Genomic DNA, 17,757 nt, shown 5'->3' on the forward strand with positions numbered 1-17,757 from the left:
GGGGCCCTCTGAGGCCACCGTCCCAGCATGTGCTCGGTCTCTGTGAAATCAACACGGCGGGTGGCAGCAGCATGTCTCCGACGACACAGAAAAGCCCATCAGACCGCACTGTCCACAGCAAGGACGAGCACGCCTGCACGAGGGGGTCCTGGGTGGACCTAACGCGTACTTAGTACCGCAAGACGCGCCCCTGAAAACAGCCGCACACCGACAGCGACTCCTTCGCCGAGGCCCCGCTGCGGGAGCCGCCGCCGAGCCAGCTTCCACCCGTCGCCACACTGCACGGAGCCCGGCTGCTGTTCTTCTGAGCGAACGGCTGGGACAGGGAGTGGCCCGCACGTCATATGCCTGGAAACTTTTCATTTTGCCTCTTTCGAGGTTTCCCCAGTTCCCTGGCAGGTAGAAGTGCGAGCGTAACTTTACGTGACAGGAGATAGTGTCACAAGACCAAGGGGCTCTAGCTGCAGCTAGATACTAAGACGGGGGGCTGAGCACAAAACTCGGGGCCAGTGGAGAATCGCCACAGAAGGCTCTTCGCCTACGACTGGAAAGTGCTTCCAGTGCGCCTGCCAGCGCCACGCCGACGCCCACAAGACGAGGCACGTCCTGGCGCTGTCGGCGGCCCGACCAGGCTGACACGGAAGACAAAAGTGGGAGGCTGTGGTGGCAACCGCTGCGGTCGCCCGGGGTCACGTCCTGGTGACTGACGCGTTCCCTCCTGGGTCAGAGCACGCTCCCTGCCTGCCTCGCCGGCAGAGGTGATGTGGCGCCCCGCCCAGCTCCCGCACTGCCCCGTCCCTTGCCCACGGCCATCCAGGGCAGGCGGATGTGCCGGGCTAGCTGCCGGAGGAGCCAGGCAAGATGGCCCTGGGGATGAGGGTGGGGATCAAGACTTTTAAGCACAGAGTGTTAACACAGGGGCGCACATCATAAACTAAGAGGGCAGAAATGAGGAAGGCGGAGTCTGTGGACACGTAAGACGCCCAGCCTGCTGGGAAGAGCGAGAAATGACGTTTGAGGACGACATGGGCATGATCGGGGGCACCCAGCACCTGCAAGCTCAGCCTGATTCCTAACTCCCAAAGAGCAGGCCCGAGGTCCCGAGCGCAACGCCCACCCGAGGGGCACCATGGGGCTGGGTGCCGCCACCCCGGGCTACAGGGAGCCTCGGCGGATTTCACTGAGAGTTCGTTGCACACCTTCTGTGTGCCGTTCCCAGGAGATGCCAACCAATGGGCTACGTACGGTCTCTCACTCGGAAACTCCGCTTCCCCTAGGAAAAAGTTACAACCCATCTCGACTGAAGGCAGGTCATGCTACTTAACAGCAGATGCTGACCTGCTCTTTAGAGTTTCCCTTTCAAGTTCACCTGCAACCACAGGTATTTATTAAATACCTAGCATGTGGTGACCAATGTGCAGAGCCCTGTGGAGGAAAACCTGGGGGGGGAACATAAAAAAAAAAGAATAATTTCATTCTCTCTGGATTTCTGAGCACTTTCCACACGCTAGGCACTGAAGGAAAAGAAAAAAAAAATCTCTGGTAGGCAGAATGGAATATGTGCTCTAACGCAGGGGTCCCCAACCCCTGGGCGCAGACCAGTACCAGCCGGTGGCCTGTCAGGAACCCAGGCACACAGCAGGAGGTAGGGGTGGGGGAGCCAGCCAGCCAAGGTCCATCTGAATCTGCAGCCGCTCCCCGGCGCCAGCATCACCGCCTCAGCTCCACCTCAGGTCACCGGGTGTTATTCTCATAGGAGCACCCGTCCCCCGGTACCAAAAAGGCTGGGGCAGATACAAAGGCCGGCTGGAAAGAAAGAACGCTCTCCAAGGGGCCAGGAGACTCCCTGGAGAGGCGGCAAGGGGGATGGGTGAGGAGGGAAGAGCAGAGGTGAGGGCGAAGGACTCTGCGCAGAGACACCACGGAAATGGGCCCGGGGTCGCCCCTCGGGGCCGCAGGCCAGGCCAAAGGGCGGGCTCCCTGGACAGCGACGCGAGTCCCGACCCTGATGGCAGCCGGCCCTGATTCTGGCCCCAGCCCACACCCGAGCCCCCGACCCCGACCTGGGCACCGACCTCGACCCACAACCGGGCCGCACCCCTATCTGGGCCCTGAAACCCGCCTGCACCCCAACGCTGATCCCCGACGGGCACCTGGGCCCCGACTCCGGGCCTCACCCGACCCTCACCTGGGCCCTGAGCCCCGGCCCGCACCCCAGCCCGGCACCCACCTCCGTGATGATGTCGTGCAGGTAGCGGAACGGGGGCTTGTTCAGCAGCTTCTCCGTCAGCGGCGGCCTCCGAATCACCTTCCCCAGAGCCTCCTGCGTCCGCTTCACCACCGCCGCGTTCATGGCGGCGCCGGCCGCGCCCCCGCGGGCCCGCTGAGCCTAAGCCCTGCTCCCCGGCTGCCCGCTCCCCGGCCTGGACGCGCCGCTCGGGTTTCCATCCCACAGTGCACCGGAGTCCGCCAGGGCGCGTGCGCGGCCGCGAGCGCTCGGTCGCCAGGGCGCCCGGGCCTTAGCAACGGACGCGCCGCGGCGCCCCGCCCCCGCCCGCCGGCTGCGCGCGCACGCGGGGGCGTGGCCTTCGGGGCGGGGTCTGCGCGCGGGGGCGGGGTCTGCGCCGGCCGTGCTCCCCTTGACTCCCGTCGACCTCGGGAAGCAGGCGCCGCCCCACACCCCGGGGTCAGAGGTGACCGCCCGCCCCAGGACTGTTTCACGACGACGCGACTTCCAAGATTGGTGTTGCCTGTTCGCAGATTCCAAGAGGACCGAACTAAGCTCAGAAACGCAGAGTAGAAAACACCCAATCCTGCCCGTTACTGATGGCCTTCCGGTCAAGTCCAGTAACTCGTTTTCTCTGACACCGCGTTTCTGTACCTAGGAAGCAGGGACACTGCGCCGGCCGCCCTAACTCCCGGGCGCCGGCGCGCGGCACCCAGGCGGAAGCCACGCCCTCGTCGTGTGCCAGGTGTCTGCGGCCCCGCCCCACCTGTCCTCCGTCCACCATGCACAGGCTCGCTGCAGACATCCTAGCAATAGCGATCCAGAAGCTCTGCGGTCCGTTTGCAGCTCTTCTAACGGATGCCTTTATGGCTTTTATGTACATTCCTTGTCACCATTTTCAATGCTCTTCATCCCTTGTGTGGATCCACATGTCCATCTGGTGTTACGCCCTGAAGACCTTCCTCTACCGAATCTTTTAGCGCAGGCCAGCTGGCAGTGAATGCTCTCACCTTTTATTTGTCTGAGTCTTTCTTGCACCTTCACATTAGAAAGATAATTTCACAGACTGTAGACTTCTGGGTCATTTTTTTTTTTCTTTCAGTACTTTAAAGATTTTACTCCATTGGCTTCTGGATTTGAGCTTCTGCTTTAGCCTTAGTCTGCTTTAGTCTGCTTTAGCCTTATCTTTGTTCTATTGTGTGTCTCACTGCCTTCAAGACTTTCTTTTTATCATTGGTTCTCATAAGTTTGCCTGTGATGTTTCTAGGTGTGGACTTTTTTTACTTAAATTTATATTTGATTGACATACAGTAAAATTCACCTATTTCAAATGTGCCGGCTGATGCACTTGAGTAATTATATACAGTTATGTTACTAGCACCACAATCAAGACATCGATTATCCCTGTCCCCTAAAACATTTTCTCCTGTTCACTTGCAGTCCACTCCCTCCCCCACACCAGCCCCAGGCAATCACTGATCTAGTTTCTGTCATTATAATTTTGCCTTCCTAGAGTTTCATATAAATAGAATCATACAGTACATAGTCTTTTGTGTTTAATTCTCCTACAATGTTTTTGAGATTCATCCATGTTGCTACATAATTTAATGTGCCGTTCCTTTTTTGTGGCTGAGTAGTATTTCATAGTACAATTTGCTCATTCCTTCGTCAGTTGGTGGACGTCTGGGTTGCTTTCACTTTCCTGTTATTCACAGAGAGCATAACTAAAATCATTCACATACAAGTCTCTGTGTGAACATAAATTTTCCTTCCTCTTGAATAAATACCTAGAAGTGGGATTGCTGGATTGTACGGGAAGAATATGTTTCGTTTTTACAAGATACTACCATCCTGTTTTCAAAGCAGCTGCACCATTTTTCATCCCAGACAGCAATGTGTGGGATTTCCAGGTGCTTCATTCCCATGTGACACCTGATGTGTACGTCGTTTAACTTATTATGGCTTTAATTTGCATTTCTCTAGTGGTTAGTGATTTCGAGCGTCTTTTCATGTACTTATTGGATGTGCACATAGATTTGGAGAAGGTAGCCCATAAAGCGTCAGTCAGGCACTTACTGAGTCACCGCTGTGTGCTGAGTACTGTCAAGGTGCTGGGGATTGCATCCTGGAGAGCGACTTCCTGTCTGTCCAGTGCATCCGCTGCTCCTGGGAGAACCACCTCCCTGCAGCTGACGCGCCCGGGACCCTGTGAGCCTTGGCCAGCTAAGCAGAGGCCAGGTGAACGGCCAGGCCTCAGTCTCCCACCAGCATGCCAGGCTCGCTCTCATCAAGTGCGCTGGCCTGGTCAGACCTTAGTGGGGATGGGACGAAGCCCGAGAGAATGACACCCCACGAGGGAAGGAGTTTGAGAGCGCTCCCTGTATGGAGCTGTCCCACGGCCTATGGGAAAGAGAGAGTCCCTGCTGGGTGGCCCTCACTTATCAACCCTGCTTCACAGCCTCCAGGTGCCACCCCTTGGAGGGGCACCTCCACCCTAGGCTGTCCTTGTCAGATCTTCCCAAGGGCTCTGCAGATTCACACCCCGAGGCCTCGGCAGGACAGTCCACCTTGGTGTAGGGCACTCAGGTCTCTTGGAACAGTCCAGGGTGATAACAGACGCTCATACATGGAGGTCACAACCTTAACTCTGCCCCTGGGTAAGGCTGCACTCCCCACACGCAGGGGCCTGGGAAAGCGGAAAACGGGCTGAGAAGATGCAACTAAGGGTTTCTGACTCCAAGGGACCTGGAGCAGGGGCCTCAGGAGGGTGGGCGGCCAGAGGCCAGCCTGGAGCCTCCAGTGCTGGGGCTGCTGGGGATGGGGGTTGGGCTGTAGCCTGAATTATCCCTGAGCCCCTCAGAGCTGTGAAAGGGTTAGAGGGAAAGGCAGAGAACATAAAAGGAGTCATTCATAAAACAAGATAATTGATTAAATAACTATAGAAAAATCACAGCAAAGAAAGTGTTTGAAGCATAAAAGGCTGGCAGGAGATGCTTTTGAAATAGGTGGTTTCAGAATGAAGGAGGAAAATAACCATGACCATGACTCACCCTAGGAGAGAGCGCCCCACAAAGCGAGGCGGCTCCCGGCCCTACCTACCATCGCCTGGGAGGCCAACATCCCCAGAGACAAAGGCCCAGGGAGGCCGGCTGGGCCCGACTCAGAGCTCCACATTGGTGAAGAGCCCAGATGTGGGTCACTCTTCGGGAAGGGCTGGGGAGGCAGGTGCCGGGCGGGAGGAGACGTGGCCCAGAGCCTGGAGAAGCCTCACCAGCCCTGGATGCAGGACTGGACACGCTGACCGGCTCGGGAGGGCAGGCACCGGCCCGTGAGGCCAGTCAGGTACCTCGCTGTACGTGCCATCATCTAAGCTGGGAGGTGACCGACACCATCCTGTACGCGAGGCTTTGTCCCCTCCTCTCAAGCCTAGAGAAGAAGACAAAGCCTTCTGTGGGCTCCTAAACTTGCTCGGACCGTTTCCGCCTCAGGCCCCGGTCCCTTCGGCTGAATGAGAAGAGCACTCGGCCCCCGGACCATCATCTGTTGCCATCATTCGGGTCTCAGGCCACATGCGACATCCTCAGAGAGGCCGGAGCAGGCCGCACTCTTCGGCCCGCTGGCTTTAGCCCTCCCAAGTACTTTTCCATCCACGTCTGCCCCCGCCCCCATCGCCCCCAGAAAGTGAGGTCACAAGCACCGAGCCCTGACTGATTTGCTCATCCTTGAACCCCCCTGTACCTTCCATGTTGTCACACGCATGTGGGCACTTAATAGCTACTTTGCCAAGTGTCAAGTGGATCATGCTTTTGTTCAAACTGCTCTTTCCCAAGGGGCCTTAATAACACACTTTGCTTACACCACAATTTTAAATGTAAAGCTCAGTGATGTTAGGTGTGCATGTATGTGTAAACAAGTCCAGCAATGTCGAGGTTTCGGAGATTACCTGGGAGTTAGGATTATGAGATGCTTCTTCGGCTTCTTCATACCTCACTGTATCTTAGATTTATTTCTCAATAAATAATTACTTTCAAATCAAACATATGAGTTAAGTGGTAAGAGGAGACGCCCCACGTAGGGAAACCCACGGCGTCAACGTCCTGTTGATTGGCCGTGTCCTAGGTACCCGTTTGTACCCCATTTATATAAACCTACCTCAAACGGGATGAAATTTACCTGGTACTGCGGCAAGTTCCCCAAATCACAGCAGAGCAGCTGCCACCGAGTGCGACCTTTACCTGTAACTAGCTGTGTGACTTTGGTCAACTGTGACCTTTTCGGTCCTCAGCTATTTCACCAGGAAAGTGAAGGGTTTGAACCAAATAAGCTCGAACATCTCCTCCGAGAGCCATCCCTAAGCAACCCTGCCCCCCAGAATTCATGGGGCGAAGCCCAGTTCCAGCAGTGTCCCCTCACCCAGGGTCTCCCCGATCTGCGAGGGCGCTGGGCTCCTGGAAACACACCCAGACGATTGTGTAAGCACTCTGCTGGAGTGGCCGTCCACGGCTTTCATCCTATTTGCACGGGGCGGGGGGCTGCTTCTCAAATACAGGGCAAGAATCATCTCCCATTGGCGTCCCGAGCAGGCCCTTTACGCTCTGGTGAACTAGCGTCCTAAGTCGGTCACTGCTTGCCCCTTCCAAAACTAAATGAGGACAAGACACACGTGTGGACTTGCAGCTTTCTGTCAGAGCAGGCATCGGCAGGCAGGCAGACGGGCAGGTGGGAGTAGAGAGATGCCCACCCGGGCAGGTCGGAGACCTGAGGCTCCTCAGCTCAGCCGGGAGCAGCCGCCCATCTACCCCCCTGTGCCCGGCCCCTCGTGAGGGTGCCACTTACCAGCTTCCGGCACGCCGGCCGGGCCTCGGAGAGCGGTCGAAGAGCACAACTTCCTTTCGAGTGACATGAAGACTGGGTTCTGCCGGATGGGAGGGGTCGGAGGGCTGGGGAAAAGACAAGAAGCACACACCGGCAGTTAGGAATAGTCACAGGGAGGCCAAGTACAGCGCAGGGACCAGAGTCGATCACGTCGCGGAAACTGTGTACGGCGTCTGGGGAGCCAGACTTCCGGGGTCACTGTGCTGGACACCTGCAACCAAGAGAATGCTGAGTGTCAGTTGTAAGAGGAAAATAACAGAAAAAGGTTTTTAAACTGAATTCCCCGCCCTCGCCCGCCTCCCCTGCAGCCCGTACCTTAGGGCCACTGACTCGTGGGCTCCCCACCAGGCTTCCTCCGGGCACGCCTAAATGAGAATTGTGTGACCGTACGATGTCCCCTCCCCAAGGAGGAGCCTGGCGGTCGTCTCCCGGGGCACGCAGTGAATCCGGGCTGAACGGGCACGAAAGAGCATGTCCGAGCCCCCGCCGTGCGGGCCGTGGGCAGCCGCCCGATGCCCGCCAGGGCCAGGCCCACTCCACAAGGACTGCTGGTCCTTGTCGGCTCACTGCTGAGTCCCCCCTTTGGGGACTTAACCAATGTGGCCGATGGAGTCAGGGGTACAAGCCCCGTTTCCCAGGGACCCCGCCGAAGAGAGTCGCTCTCAGGAGCGGTCCGAGAAGGCAGCATCTCACCTGAGATTTCTGGAGCCGAATCGCCCGCCGGCCAGCCGAGCCCCGCCGCGAGTGTGCGAGGGAGAGCCGAGCCCCGCCGTGGCGCTGATGCAGCCATAGGGACTTGGCCCGCCGTGCGGAGGGACGGGAGCCGGCAGGGGGTCCCAACACGGGGGTGCAGGCCTCCGCGGGCAGCTCCATGGGCGCAGCGGCCCCCGTCTCTCCTGGGTCAGGCGGTCCCTGCAGGGCCGTGCCCACCGGCAGCCCCCGGGATGGGGGGGATCCCTTGAGTCCTGAGCTGCACCTGGTGTTCCGGCCCCTCTGCCTCACGATCCTGCCCCAGAGCAACGATGCCATCTGTGCCCGTGAACCTCCACCTCGTGGTCTGCGTCCCGGGAACCCCAAAGAGAAAATCCACCGAAACGGCACAAACGAGAAGGCGACTCGAAGCAACGCGGCCCAGGGGTTTGCGACGACGCAATACGAAAACGACACGACTCGAGCTCCAGTCGGGATGAGAAAGCACAGGAAGAGGCAGGCGGCAGCAGGAGGCAGGACGGCGGCACCGGGGGACGGGCGAGGGCACGGAGCCCCGGCACTGGACGGCCAGCGCGGCCGCCCCGCCCCCCGACCCTGATGCCAGGGCCAGAGCTCGCCCAAGGACGGCAGCTGGCCAGGCGGCGGCCAGCAATGGCTGGTCTTCTTTTCTCGGTGGCAGCCAGTTGTTTGCCTTAAGGGGTACGCGACGAGTCTGCATAAATGTTTTCCTGTTTCTCCGGCCGGGTTATTTTTATTTCTGCGATGTTGATTTGATTTGAAAGGGAGCGCATCAGAAGGCAGTAAACAGGCTTGTTTGGGGGGATCAGAGACCAACCTGAGAGCAAGGGGAAAGAAAAAGGAGTGGGGGCCTGTGGGGGGGGCAGAGCAGGCCAGGGGTGCAGCCTTCCTGTACCGGGGGCCGGGGTGGGGCATAGAACGAGAGACAGGCCTGGGTCTGCCCCTGGGTGTGGCCTGAGAAGGGGCGCCGCAGACGGCTGACCTGACCGGAGCCTTCGGCCCCTCCAGAGACGCAACCCCAGGTATCCTGTGGTTTGCTTTCACTTTTCATTTTTTATCAGAAAAGATGCGCGCTGTGCAACAGTGGCTCGCATTTCACGATTCACGCCACTGACTTTATGTTTACTTAAAAGGTTATTTTAATCCTGCTTCCTAAAGTTCCTGTTTGTTTTGGCTCCAGATGGTCAGATGCTATGTTGGGATCCCAGGCTCCCAGATGCAGAATGACAGCTGCGGCAGGGGGTGGGGAGGGGGCCTAGCCAGGACCCCCGGGGGCAGGTACCACGGTCTAGCCTGGGGTCGCGGCTGTGATGGGAGAAGTGTGAGGCTGACAGACGACAGGGAGACAGAAGGAAGGGTGCCAGGCCCGGGGGGGCGTCGCAGGCCCAGGGGACCATCGCAGGCCCGGGGGACGGTCATAGGCCCGGGGGGCCATCGCAGGCCCGGGGGACGGTCACAGGCCCGGGGGGCCGTCGCAGGCCCGGGGGGGCCGTCGCAGGCCCGGGGGACGGTCGCAGGCCCGGGGGGGCCGTCGCAGGCCCGGGGGGGGCCGTCGCAGGCCCGGGGGACGGTCGCAGGCCCGGGGGGGGGGCCCGGGGGGGCCGTCGCAGGCCCGGGGGGACGGTCGCAGGCCCGGGGGGGCCGTCGCAGGCCCGGGGGGGCCGTCGCAGGCCCGGGGGGCCGTCGGCGAGTGCGGCAAGGAAGGAGGACCCGGTGGGCGTTTCTTCCGTTCCCCGCCACGCACCGTCCGACGTGCGACTGCTTCACGCCGCACAAAGCGTGCTGCCCGGCGTGCGCCGAGCGCTGGCCGTGCGCCAGACGCCGTGGTGCGCGGGTTTCACGGGCTCGCTCGTTAAATCCTCCGAACGGCCTTCGAGACGACGACGACGACGACGACGACAACGATGTGATTTAAAAATGGGCAAAGGACTTGCACAGACGGACACTTCTCCAAAGAAGATACGCGAACGGCCAACAAGCACAAGACGCCCAATTCGTGAATCATTAGGGAAACGCAAACCGAAACCACAATCAGATACTGCCTTCTGCTCGTAAGGATGGCTAATATCAAAAAATAAAAAAATTTAGCCAATAACGACTACTGGGGAAGCCACAGAGCCACTAAACCCTCGAGCACTGCCGGCAGGAGTGGAAGACGGTATGGCGGTTCCAGAAAGACTGAAAATGGGGTGATCATACGAGATCTGGCAATTGCACTCTGGGCATGTGAGTGAAAGGACTCGGAGCAGGGGTCGGGGCGGCATCTGCCCCCTCGTGTTTACAGCAGCATGATTCACGATGGCTCGAAGGCGGAGACAACCCAGCGTCCACGGACAAACAGACAGAGTGCGGCCGTCCGTGCGTGGGATGTGACTCAGCCTTCAGAAGGGAAGGACAGGCCGACACCTGCTCCAGCGGGGACGAACCCTGGGGACACTGCGCTGAGTGAAATAAGCCAGTCACGAAAAGACAAGCTTTGTGCGATTTCACTCGTGCGAGGGCCCTGGAGGGGCAGACTCGTGGGGACGGAGGCTGGGGGGACGAAGGGGGAGTCGTTTAATGGACGCGAATTTTCCGTTTTGAAAGATGGGGGGAGTTCCAGAGGCTGAGCCGCACCACGTGGGCCTTAACACCACCTGCAAATGGCAAAGATGGTTAATTTTGTGTGACGTGTATTTCACCACAATCTAAACATTTTTTAATTTGGGGGAAATGCCCCCTGAGGTGGGCGCCACTCTTAAGCAGACTTCACAGCACCGAGACTCGAGAACTTGACCAGTCTCTCGGGGCCGGGCGACAGCAGAGCTGGGAATGGGGCACTTGGGGCTCCGTGCGCTCGGCCACCACCCCCTACCACCTCCCAGTCACTGGCTCTGGGGCAACAGGCGCACTTCCCCTTAAATGGCCCCAAAGAGGGAGAACACACCCACGCAGGGTCTTGCTGAGACGGAGGTCCAGGCACGATGTATTTCTTCACCAAGGCAATATTTGGCTAACAATTTAGACATCAGTCTTGTCCATTCACTTTGTTCTGTCGAAATAGTGAATTTTATATTATGCCCAACAGTCGTCGTAGATTTAGGGCAGATAGTAATGCTAGGAAGCATGGTCTTGCCATTGAACGGCGCCACTAAGTGAGGCCGGGCCCTCCCGAGGCTCTTGGGGGTCTGTGTGCAAGGGAAGCATTAGCTATTGTAAGTGTGGAAGCAAACGTTTTCATTGTAAGTGAAATTTCACAAGCGAACTGAACACTCCTCAGCTCTGGACTTAGCAGGCTGAGCGCGCTCGGCTTGGCCTGCCTTCTGGCTCACACGCCAGCGCCGGGCTCGGCCGTGTGCGAGAGCCGAGCGAGACTGGTGCCCGCGTGGCACCCACCACCCGGCCCCGAACCCCAGCTCCCGGCCCGGGTCACGCATTCGGGGTTTCCCCATTGTCCACTCTCGGCTTTGTGTCTGAGGAGAAGTTTAAAGTATGACTGAGAAAAAGGAAAGCAGCGTCCTGGAAATTTTCCAGAAAGAAAGGAGGTAAGAGTTCCCTGGAGACCGTGGGCGAGCTTGCCCCCCACCCGCCCAGCCCCCTCGCCGCTCACACACGCAGCCCGGCTCGAGCGGGTTCGCGCTTCAGGTCGCTGTACACACCCAACAAAGGCTTCAGCAGCTGCCAGAAGGTGGTTAATGAAAATGGGTCAGTCTTTTGATGCCGGTGAAAAATGGCGGTCCCTCGTGATAGGCACGCCACACACACACACACACACACGCACGCACACGCACACACACGGCCCTGCGGCCAGAGGCCCACAGCCTCCAGGGCCAGACGCGCCTCTTCCAGGTGTCATGTGGCCTCGGCCTGCCCGCCCTCCCAAGACCTGGGTGGGGCAGCTCCCAGTGTACGAAGCATCCCCTGCCATCTGCAGTGAGGACAGTTTTCTCTGCTGTTACATAAATGTGGCCTGAAATCTTGATGACCTGGATATTGAGGGGGAGGGAGGAGAAAAGGGAATAAAAGAGGGGAAAACAAACAAACTTCAATGCTAAGAGGTGAAGCTCATCCTTGGAGAAAGAGGGAAATAAGATTCACTTTGAGTGCGTTGCAGAGAGATGTGGAGAACACTCCTCGACCTCAAGCCCGAGGTGGCAAGAGCTTAGTCCCGGGCGCGGACGCCGGCCGGAGCCACCACGCGGGGCAGTCGGGGGATGAAGAGGGCAAGAGTGGCCGCTGGGGGCCGGAGCAGGGCCTGGGCGCAGGGCACCCCCATCTCGGGCACGGGCAATAAGTGAGAGCTGGGGACAGGTGGAGACGTCCGCCGGGTGGTTGTCAGGATGCCCGCTCGTCAGCCCCCACCTGGCGCTGATTGACATCGTTGTCTAGCGGCTCGGGGTCCCCATCCCGATGACACAGGGGACCCGGTCGAACCTTCACCAGCAGAAGAGCATGAGCAGAGCTGTCCCACGTTCAAACCCGGGTGCATGCGGGGTGTTGGAGGAGAAAGGGGCCGCAGAGTGGCCCAGAGGCGCACTCAGCGCCACCGGGCTGGGCGGCAGGGTCGGAGCTGCAGGAAGCAGGGAAGGGGTGAGCACCCCCTCCCACCCCACACACGCTGGGAACCCCCCAACACGCGGCCCAGCTGCCGCAGGAAGAGCCTCCCGCCAGACCTGGGACGTGAGGCCGCTCAGCAAGCATTGCCGCGAGAGTTTCTTTTCTTTAGCTCACGTGAGAAAGAGCATCAGAAGTAGCAACCCTGAAACCTGCATCGTTTATACAAACGGCTGAGGCAGCCGCCAGCGAGCTGGAAGGGTACGTGGGCGACAGGGACGTGCGTTCCTCCCACGCGCCCCGCCCTGTCCTCCTCGGGCGCGACGCCTTCCCGGCTGCGCGCGCACCACCCACAACCCGAAAAGCACGGCCTCCGCGCGGCCTCCCGGCACCGTCGCCAGGTCCCGCTCTGCTGGCTTCCCAGGCGTGTCTGTCCACGGCCGCGGTCCACATTGTCCACCTTAGCGTGGCATTGCGTGGCTCTGAGCTCACGGCCTACGGTCGCGCCCGGCCCACACCCGTCGCACGGTCTTCTGTTTGTCCATCGTTTCATCATCTGACTCTTGCTCTGTGGACTGTTGATAATTTCCACAAAGGTTTGAACGATAACCGTAAGCTCGGCGCATCTCCAGCAGCAGGTGTGTAAAGAAGCGTGAAACTCACATCCATCTACTTATTGACCAAAGCTGGAAAAGTAATAGAGGTCGAAGCAAATAGAAATAAGAACTGGTGTTCTCGTCCCGATGCTCCGTCTCAATTAATACAACCCGAGTCACGGAGCCGGCCATGTTAAACTGAGACTGAACATATTTGCAACTACTCTTTTATTTTAAATTTAGTAGATTATAACATTTAAAACTATATGTATTCTACTGATAAAAATATTTATTGTCTACGGCCACGCCACCCTGAACAAGCCCGATCCCGTCTGATCTCGGACACTAAGCAGGGTCGGGCCTGGTCAGTACTTAAATGGGAGACCACCTAGGATGACCAGGTGCTATAGGTATGAAAAGTTTTTTAAAAATTCAAGAAGTGCAAGAAATATCATAATATATAAATGTTGGTTATAAAGAATTTACAATTTGTATATATAAATATATGTAGCACGTAGTGAATACTTGTTATAGAATGTACGAAGGATGCTGGAAAATGTAAAGAAGAAAATTAATATCACCCATACTCTACTACCCAGAGGAAAATCGCTGCAAAAGTTATGACATTCCTTTTAGTTGTTTCTCTGAGTACGTATTCACACAAACAGACTCCTCTAAAAACATAGACTGTGAATTTATGCACGTTGTCTGTAAGGCAAGTCCATTTTCTTTTAATCGATTCCAGGTCTGGGTTTCGCAGGCCAGCATTCTGCAGCAAAGGCAGGACTCTCAGGCACGGCTTGTCCACTGCTGGCCGTACTTACCCTCCCCCGCACTGTGGGCCAATCTGCCAGGAACACGGGGACTTTTGCTGACCTCCTCCTGGCCTTCGACCACGAGCTGGAATCGGTCTGGGGCTGGAATGCTGAGGTCAGCCCAGACTCCGGCTCTCCAGGCTCGGCCGGTGAGCGTGGGGCTGGGAGGAAGGAGATGCGGAGAGCTCGGGTCAGTCCCCAGGGAAAATCAGGAAGCTCGGCAGGCAGCTGTCTGTCCTTCCCTGGAGCCCTGACTACTGACTGACTCCAACACTCGGGAGAGAGACAAGGCCCTAAGGGGGCCCTCGCTCAGGGGGCGGGAGCGGCGCGGGCTCCTTCGTGCTGTTGGTGGATTCTGCAGTGCCCTGAGTGAGGACGGGCACCCCCCTCCCCCCGCCCCCCACGAACCGCGAGAGCCGCTGCGACACGTCCAGCTCAAGGCGGACTCCGCAGGTGACGCCGCCCCCCCCCCCCACACACACACATCTCCACAACGACACTGTGTTGCGATTAGTTGGTAGCAACGGCGCCTCTTAAATCTTCTAAATAAAGGGTTTGGAGAAATTGTCTCCTGGGTGTCGAGCTTGGGGAGACCTGTTTCTCCCTGTAACTCTCCCGTCTGAGGAGACGCTGATGTCGGCCGCCGGGCCCCAGGCTGGGTGACGAGGCCTCCGCTTGCGACTTGGACTTGCCGCGGCGGGAGGACTTAGGCCACAGGCGCTGGCGAAGGCGGCATGTTTCATCCCCGCGTAGGGGGGGCAGTCACCACGCTGCTGCTGGCCCTGGAGTCGTCCCCGCAAGGGCCAGGGCCAGCTCCCGGGGCCGAAACACGGACGTCCGAGTCCCGGAGGCATGCACGTCACAGCGAGCGCTCCTCTGGCCACCAATCCTGCCACACGCCGAGAGCTGCCGCCACGTGTGACCCTCGGGTCCTGCTGGCACGGGTTAGCCAGGCCCGCAGCTCCCTCAGCATGTAGGGCATTCTCCCCGGGGGACCCCAGGAACCACAGGGTGGTGCAGGTCTCGAGGATGACACACGTCATTCTGCAAGATGTCTGCTCCAGGCGAGGCATCTAGTGAGGACCACCTTTCCCCTGCAGGGATGAGGGGCTGCTTCTGCCAGCTAAGAGGCTCCTGGGAACTGACATTCTCGGCTCGCCTGCCCAGCCACCCGCATCCATGGCCCGGGGGCATGCCGTATCCTACTCCTGACCTTGGCGCAGGGGCCCGTCCAGCCATGACCGCCTTCGGTCTCCTTCGTAGCTGTGAGAACCCCGCGATGAGAGTGTGGGCTGCCTCCCTTAAAAAAGTAACACCATTCCTAGCTCAAGAACCTTCCCCAACCAGGCGTGGCTGAACCCCCATTCTCCCCACGCACTTACCACCGGGAGTGGGGCCCCTGTGGCTCGGGGACAGGTGGGCAGTGCGGTTCCAAAGCGAACCCCTGAGGGCCCGCTTTCGGTGTCTCCGTTTCGGTTCTCTGGAAAACGGCCCGGGGACGGGCTGGAGAGCAGATGCTCCCCGGGGCCAGCGAGGGTCAAGGACTCGCGAGGGGGCCTCGGACGAGGCCGGTCCCTGCTGGCCGCCGCTCCCGGCGAGCCACGTGGGGCGAAGCGCATGCTCAGCACGTGCACGTGCTCGGCCCCGTGGGGCTCCTCCGGCTGGCCGAGTGAAAAGCCAGAGGGCAAAGGGCAAGGCGTTGGTCAGCTGGCTCTGTCCTGCCCGCTGCCTCCCCCTGGGTACGCCTCGGGCCCGCTCTGTGGCGCCCACTGAGGGGACATGGGGAGAACCCCAGGAGCATTCACGACAGTGGCCTTTCTTGGGCCGTCGGCCCCTGGGCTCCAGGCCCAGCAAATGGGGGACCGTGCGACTCCTCCCGTTGCCAGCATGCGGGGACTGGAGCACACAGTCTGTGACCCCGGGAGGGAGCGGAGGGCACGGGACCTCGTTCTGCCGGTCTGAAGGGCTCAAGTGGGGTGCAGGGCCGGCCGGGCCGGCGCTGGTCTCGCAGCCACGGGAGCTTCCTTCAGACGCCCGCGTCTGAGTCGTCAGAATGTGGCCCGCCAGCTCCCCAGCGGTACCATGTGAGGGGCAGGAAGCTAGGCAGGGTGGACCGCAGAGCAGAGACTGACGCCCTGCGCTCCCGGGGTGCCCCGGCCCCAGCCCTCGGCTTGTCCCGCCTCCCAGTCCCACAGTCTTGCTTCTCCCGTCCCGCCCCCCCCCCCCCACACACACACACTAGGCCAGCGGCCGGCCTGCCGCCCCGGGCCCTTCGTCACCCTCCCCCGCGTGGGCTTGGCAGGCCCTCGGCGTCCTTCCCGCCGCCCTTTGTTCCCAAGCCGCAGGCGCACGGTTTGGGAAGGGGGCCAGCTCTGTCCTGTCCTTGCTTCCCTTCGCTGTCCCTGGCAGAGATCTGGGGGGACGTTTCACCCCAGCAGCACCTCCGCCTGGAGGAGCAAGGCCACGGCTACGGCGCCGTGGAGGCCCCGCTGCGTTACGTCACCCGGCATCTTCTGAGTCCGGGGCCCGTTGTCAGGGCTCTCTCTGGGTTCCCACACGTTCTCTCGGGGCTGCCCGTGGCCTCGGCGGGGTGTCCTGGTCCAGGTTCTCAGGGAACTCCCCCCCAGGACAGGTGTGCTGAATTCCCCTGAGCGCCCGCTCCCAGGCGCGGCGGGACTGCCAGCCGGCCCAGACCACTGACCCCGCGGCGGGCCCGGGCCTGCCCGCCCCCGCCCCTCGCCTACCACTAGCTCTGCTCGACAGTACCCTCGGTGCCCCTCACCATGCAGACACACCGTCCGGGCTCCCTGAGAGGCCCGGTGCTGGGGCACCATGCCGGGGGGCCCGTCTGTCCTCTGAGCACCCCCACACTCACACCTGCGCGACCTGGGGCGCAGCAGCCTCCTGGCACCATGGGCGGGGAGGGGGTCTCCTGCTTCCCCTCCCGCCTCCCCCTAGGGCCAGGCTGTGTACAAGGGGCGGGAGGGGCGCACGGCGGCTCCGCTCCCTCACGGGGCCACCACGTGCCTCGAGGCTGCCGCAGTCCACAGCCACGCCGGCTCCGGCCTTTGCAACTCTGTGACCGTCACCACCCGCAGAGGGGTCGCCTCCCACCCCACAGAGGCCCCATCAAACCCTTTGGTCTGGGGACAAGTGGCATTTTTGTCCACACTGGTCTCCAAAGAGAAGCTGGCAATCAAGGACAACAGGGCAGGGTCTACTGGAGAGAGAGTGAGGGGCAGAGACTTGGGCAGAGGGTGGGGGGCCCTGCTGGCCCCCGAGAGGCCCTGAGAACTGGTGTGGCCACGCACAAACGGGGGGACACGGCCCACGAGAGGGGCTTGCACCCCGCCGTCCGCGCCCGAGAGCCTGTGTGAGTTGGAACAGGAGGTGGGGCGTGCCGGGAGCACCTGGCAGCCACGCACACAGCAGAGGTAGACTTTGGGTGGTGAGAATGTTCTGGGCATGGGAGGGACGCTGGAGTTTGGCCTCTGGTCACCTGGTTCCCAGGCTCCGCAGAGGCGGGGCGGGGAGGGCGGCCACAGGATCGTTCTGCAGACAAGGCTGCCTGTGCTCGGGGACGCAGCGCAGCCCCACGCGGTTCCCACTGTGCCCTGAGGTCAGGCGTCTTCTACAAAGCGGCAGAGACGCACACGTGCCCAGCAGAGCAGTGAGGAGGGCGTGCACGAGGTGCCCAGTGAGCGCGTGTGGAACCGCGGCCATCCACGGGCCCTGAGGTCCGTGCCCGCGTGAGCCTCGGCCCTGAAGCTCAGGAGTCCGGACAGGGAGCAGCCTTGCCGGCCCCCAGGTCCTGACGCTGCCCCGGGACAGCCAGGGCTGGGGGTGCCCGCTGGGTACCCCTCAGCACCAGAGGTGGTGCCGGTGGAACCGAGCCGGGGCGACAGCCTTGGGGGACACATGCCAGGCAGAACGTGACAGGGGCCGAAGACGAGCTGGACGACACACCAACCGAGGAGAGGTC

The 17,757-nt window shown here is 60.3% G+C and overlaps 2 protein-coding genes and 1 pseudogene across 3 annotated transcripts in view; 1 reads left to right on the plus strand and 2 right to left on the minus strand.

Moving 5' to 3' along the window:
• TRAF3IP1 (TRAF3 interacting protein 1) overlaps positions 1–2,458 on the minus strand; it is a 33,622-nt gene extending 31,164 nt beyond the window's left edge. Inside the window, exon 1 of one of the 2 annotated variants that reach the window (XM_016144255.2) lies at positions 2,231–2,458. In XM_016144255.2, coding sequence (XP_015999741.2) covers positions 2,231–2,353 — 123 coding nt within the window. In that variant the 5' untranslated portion in view covers positions 2,354–2,458. The remainder of the gene's footprint in view (positions 1–2,230) is intronic. The other variant, XM_016144256.2, reaches the window with a different exon arrangement.
• A 10,796-nt stretch (positions 2,459–13,254) lies between these two features.
• Positions 13,255–13,373, plus strand: LOC118614731 (annotated as a pseudogene).
• Positions 13,374–14,891: 1,518 nt separating this feature from the next.
• On the minus strand, positions 14,892–16,609 carry LOC118613778. Its single transcript, XM_036237447.1, has 3 exons — positions 16,558–16,609; positions 15,158–15,910; positions 14,892–15,075 (listed from the first exon to the last, which is right to left on the minus strand). The coding sequence occupies exons 1-3, from the start codon at positions 16,607–16,609 to the stop codon at positions 14,978–14,980; spliced, it is 903 nt and encodes a 300-aa protein (XP_036093340.1). The 3' UTR covers positions 14,892–14,977.
• Positions 16,610–17,757: the final 1,148 nt, after the last annotated feature.

The sequence above is a fragment of the Rousettus aegyptiacus genome, unplaced genomic scaffold, assembly GCF_014176215.1.
Source record: "Rousettus aegyptiacus isolate mRouAeg1 unplaced genomic scaffold, mRouAeg1.p scaffold_m13_p_2, whole genome shotgun sequence".
Taxonomy (NCBI): Eukaryota; Metazoa; Chordata; class Mammalia; order Chiroptera; family Pteropodidae; genus Rousettus; species Rousettus aegyptiacus.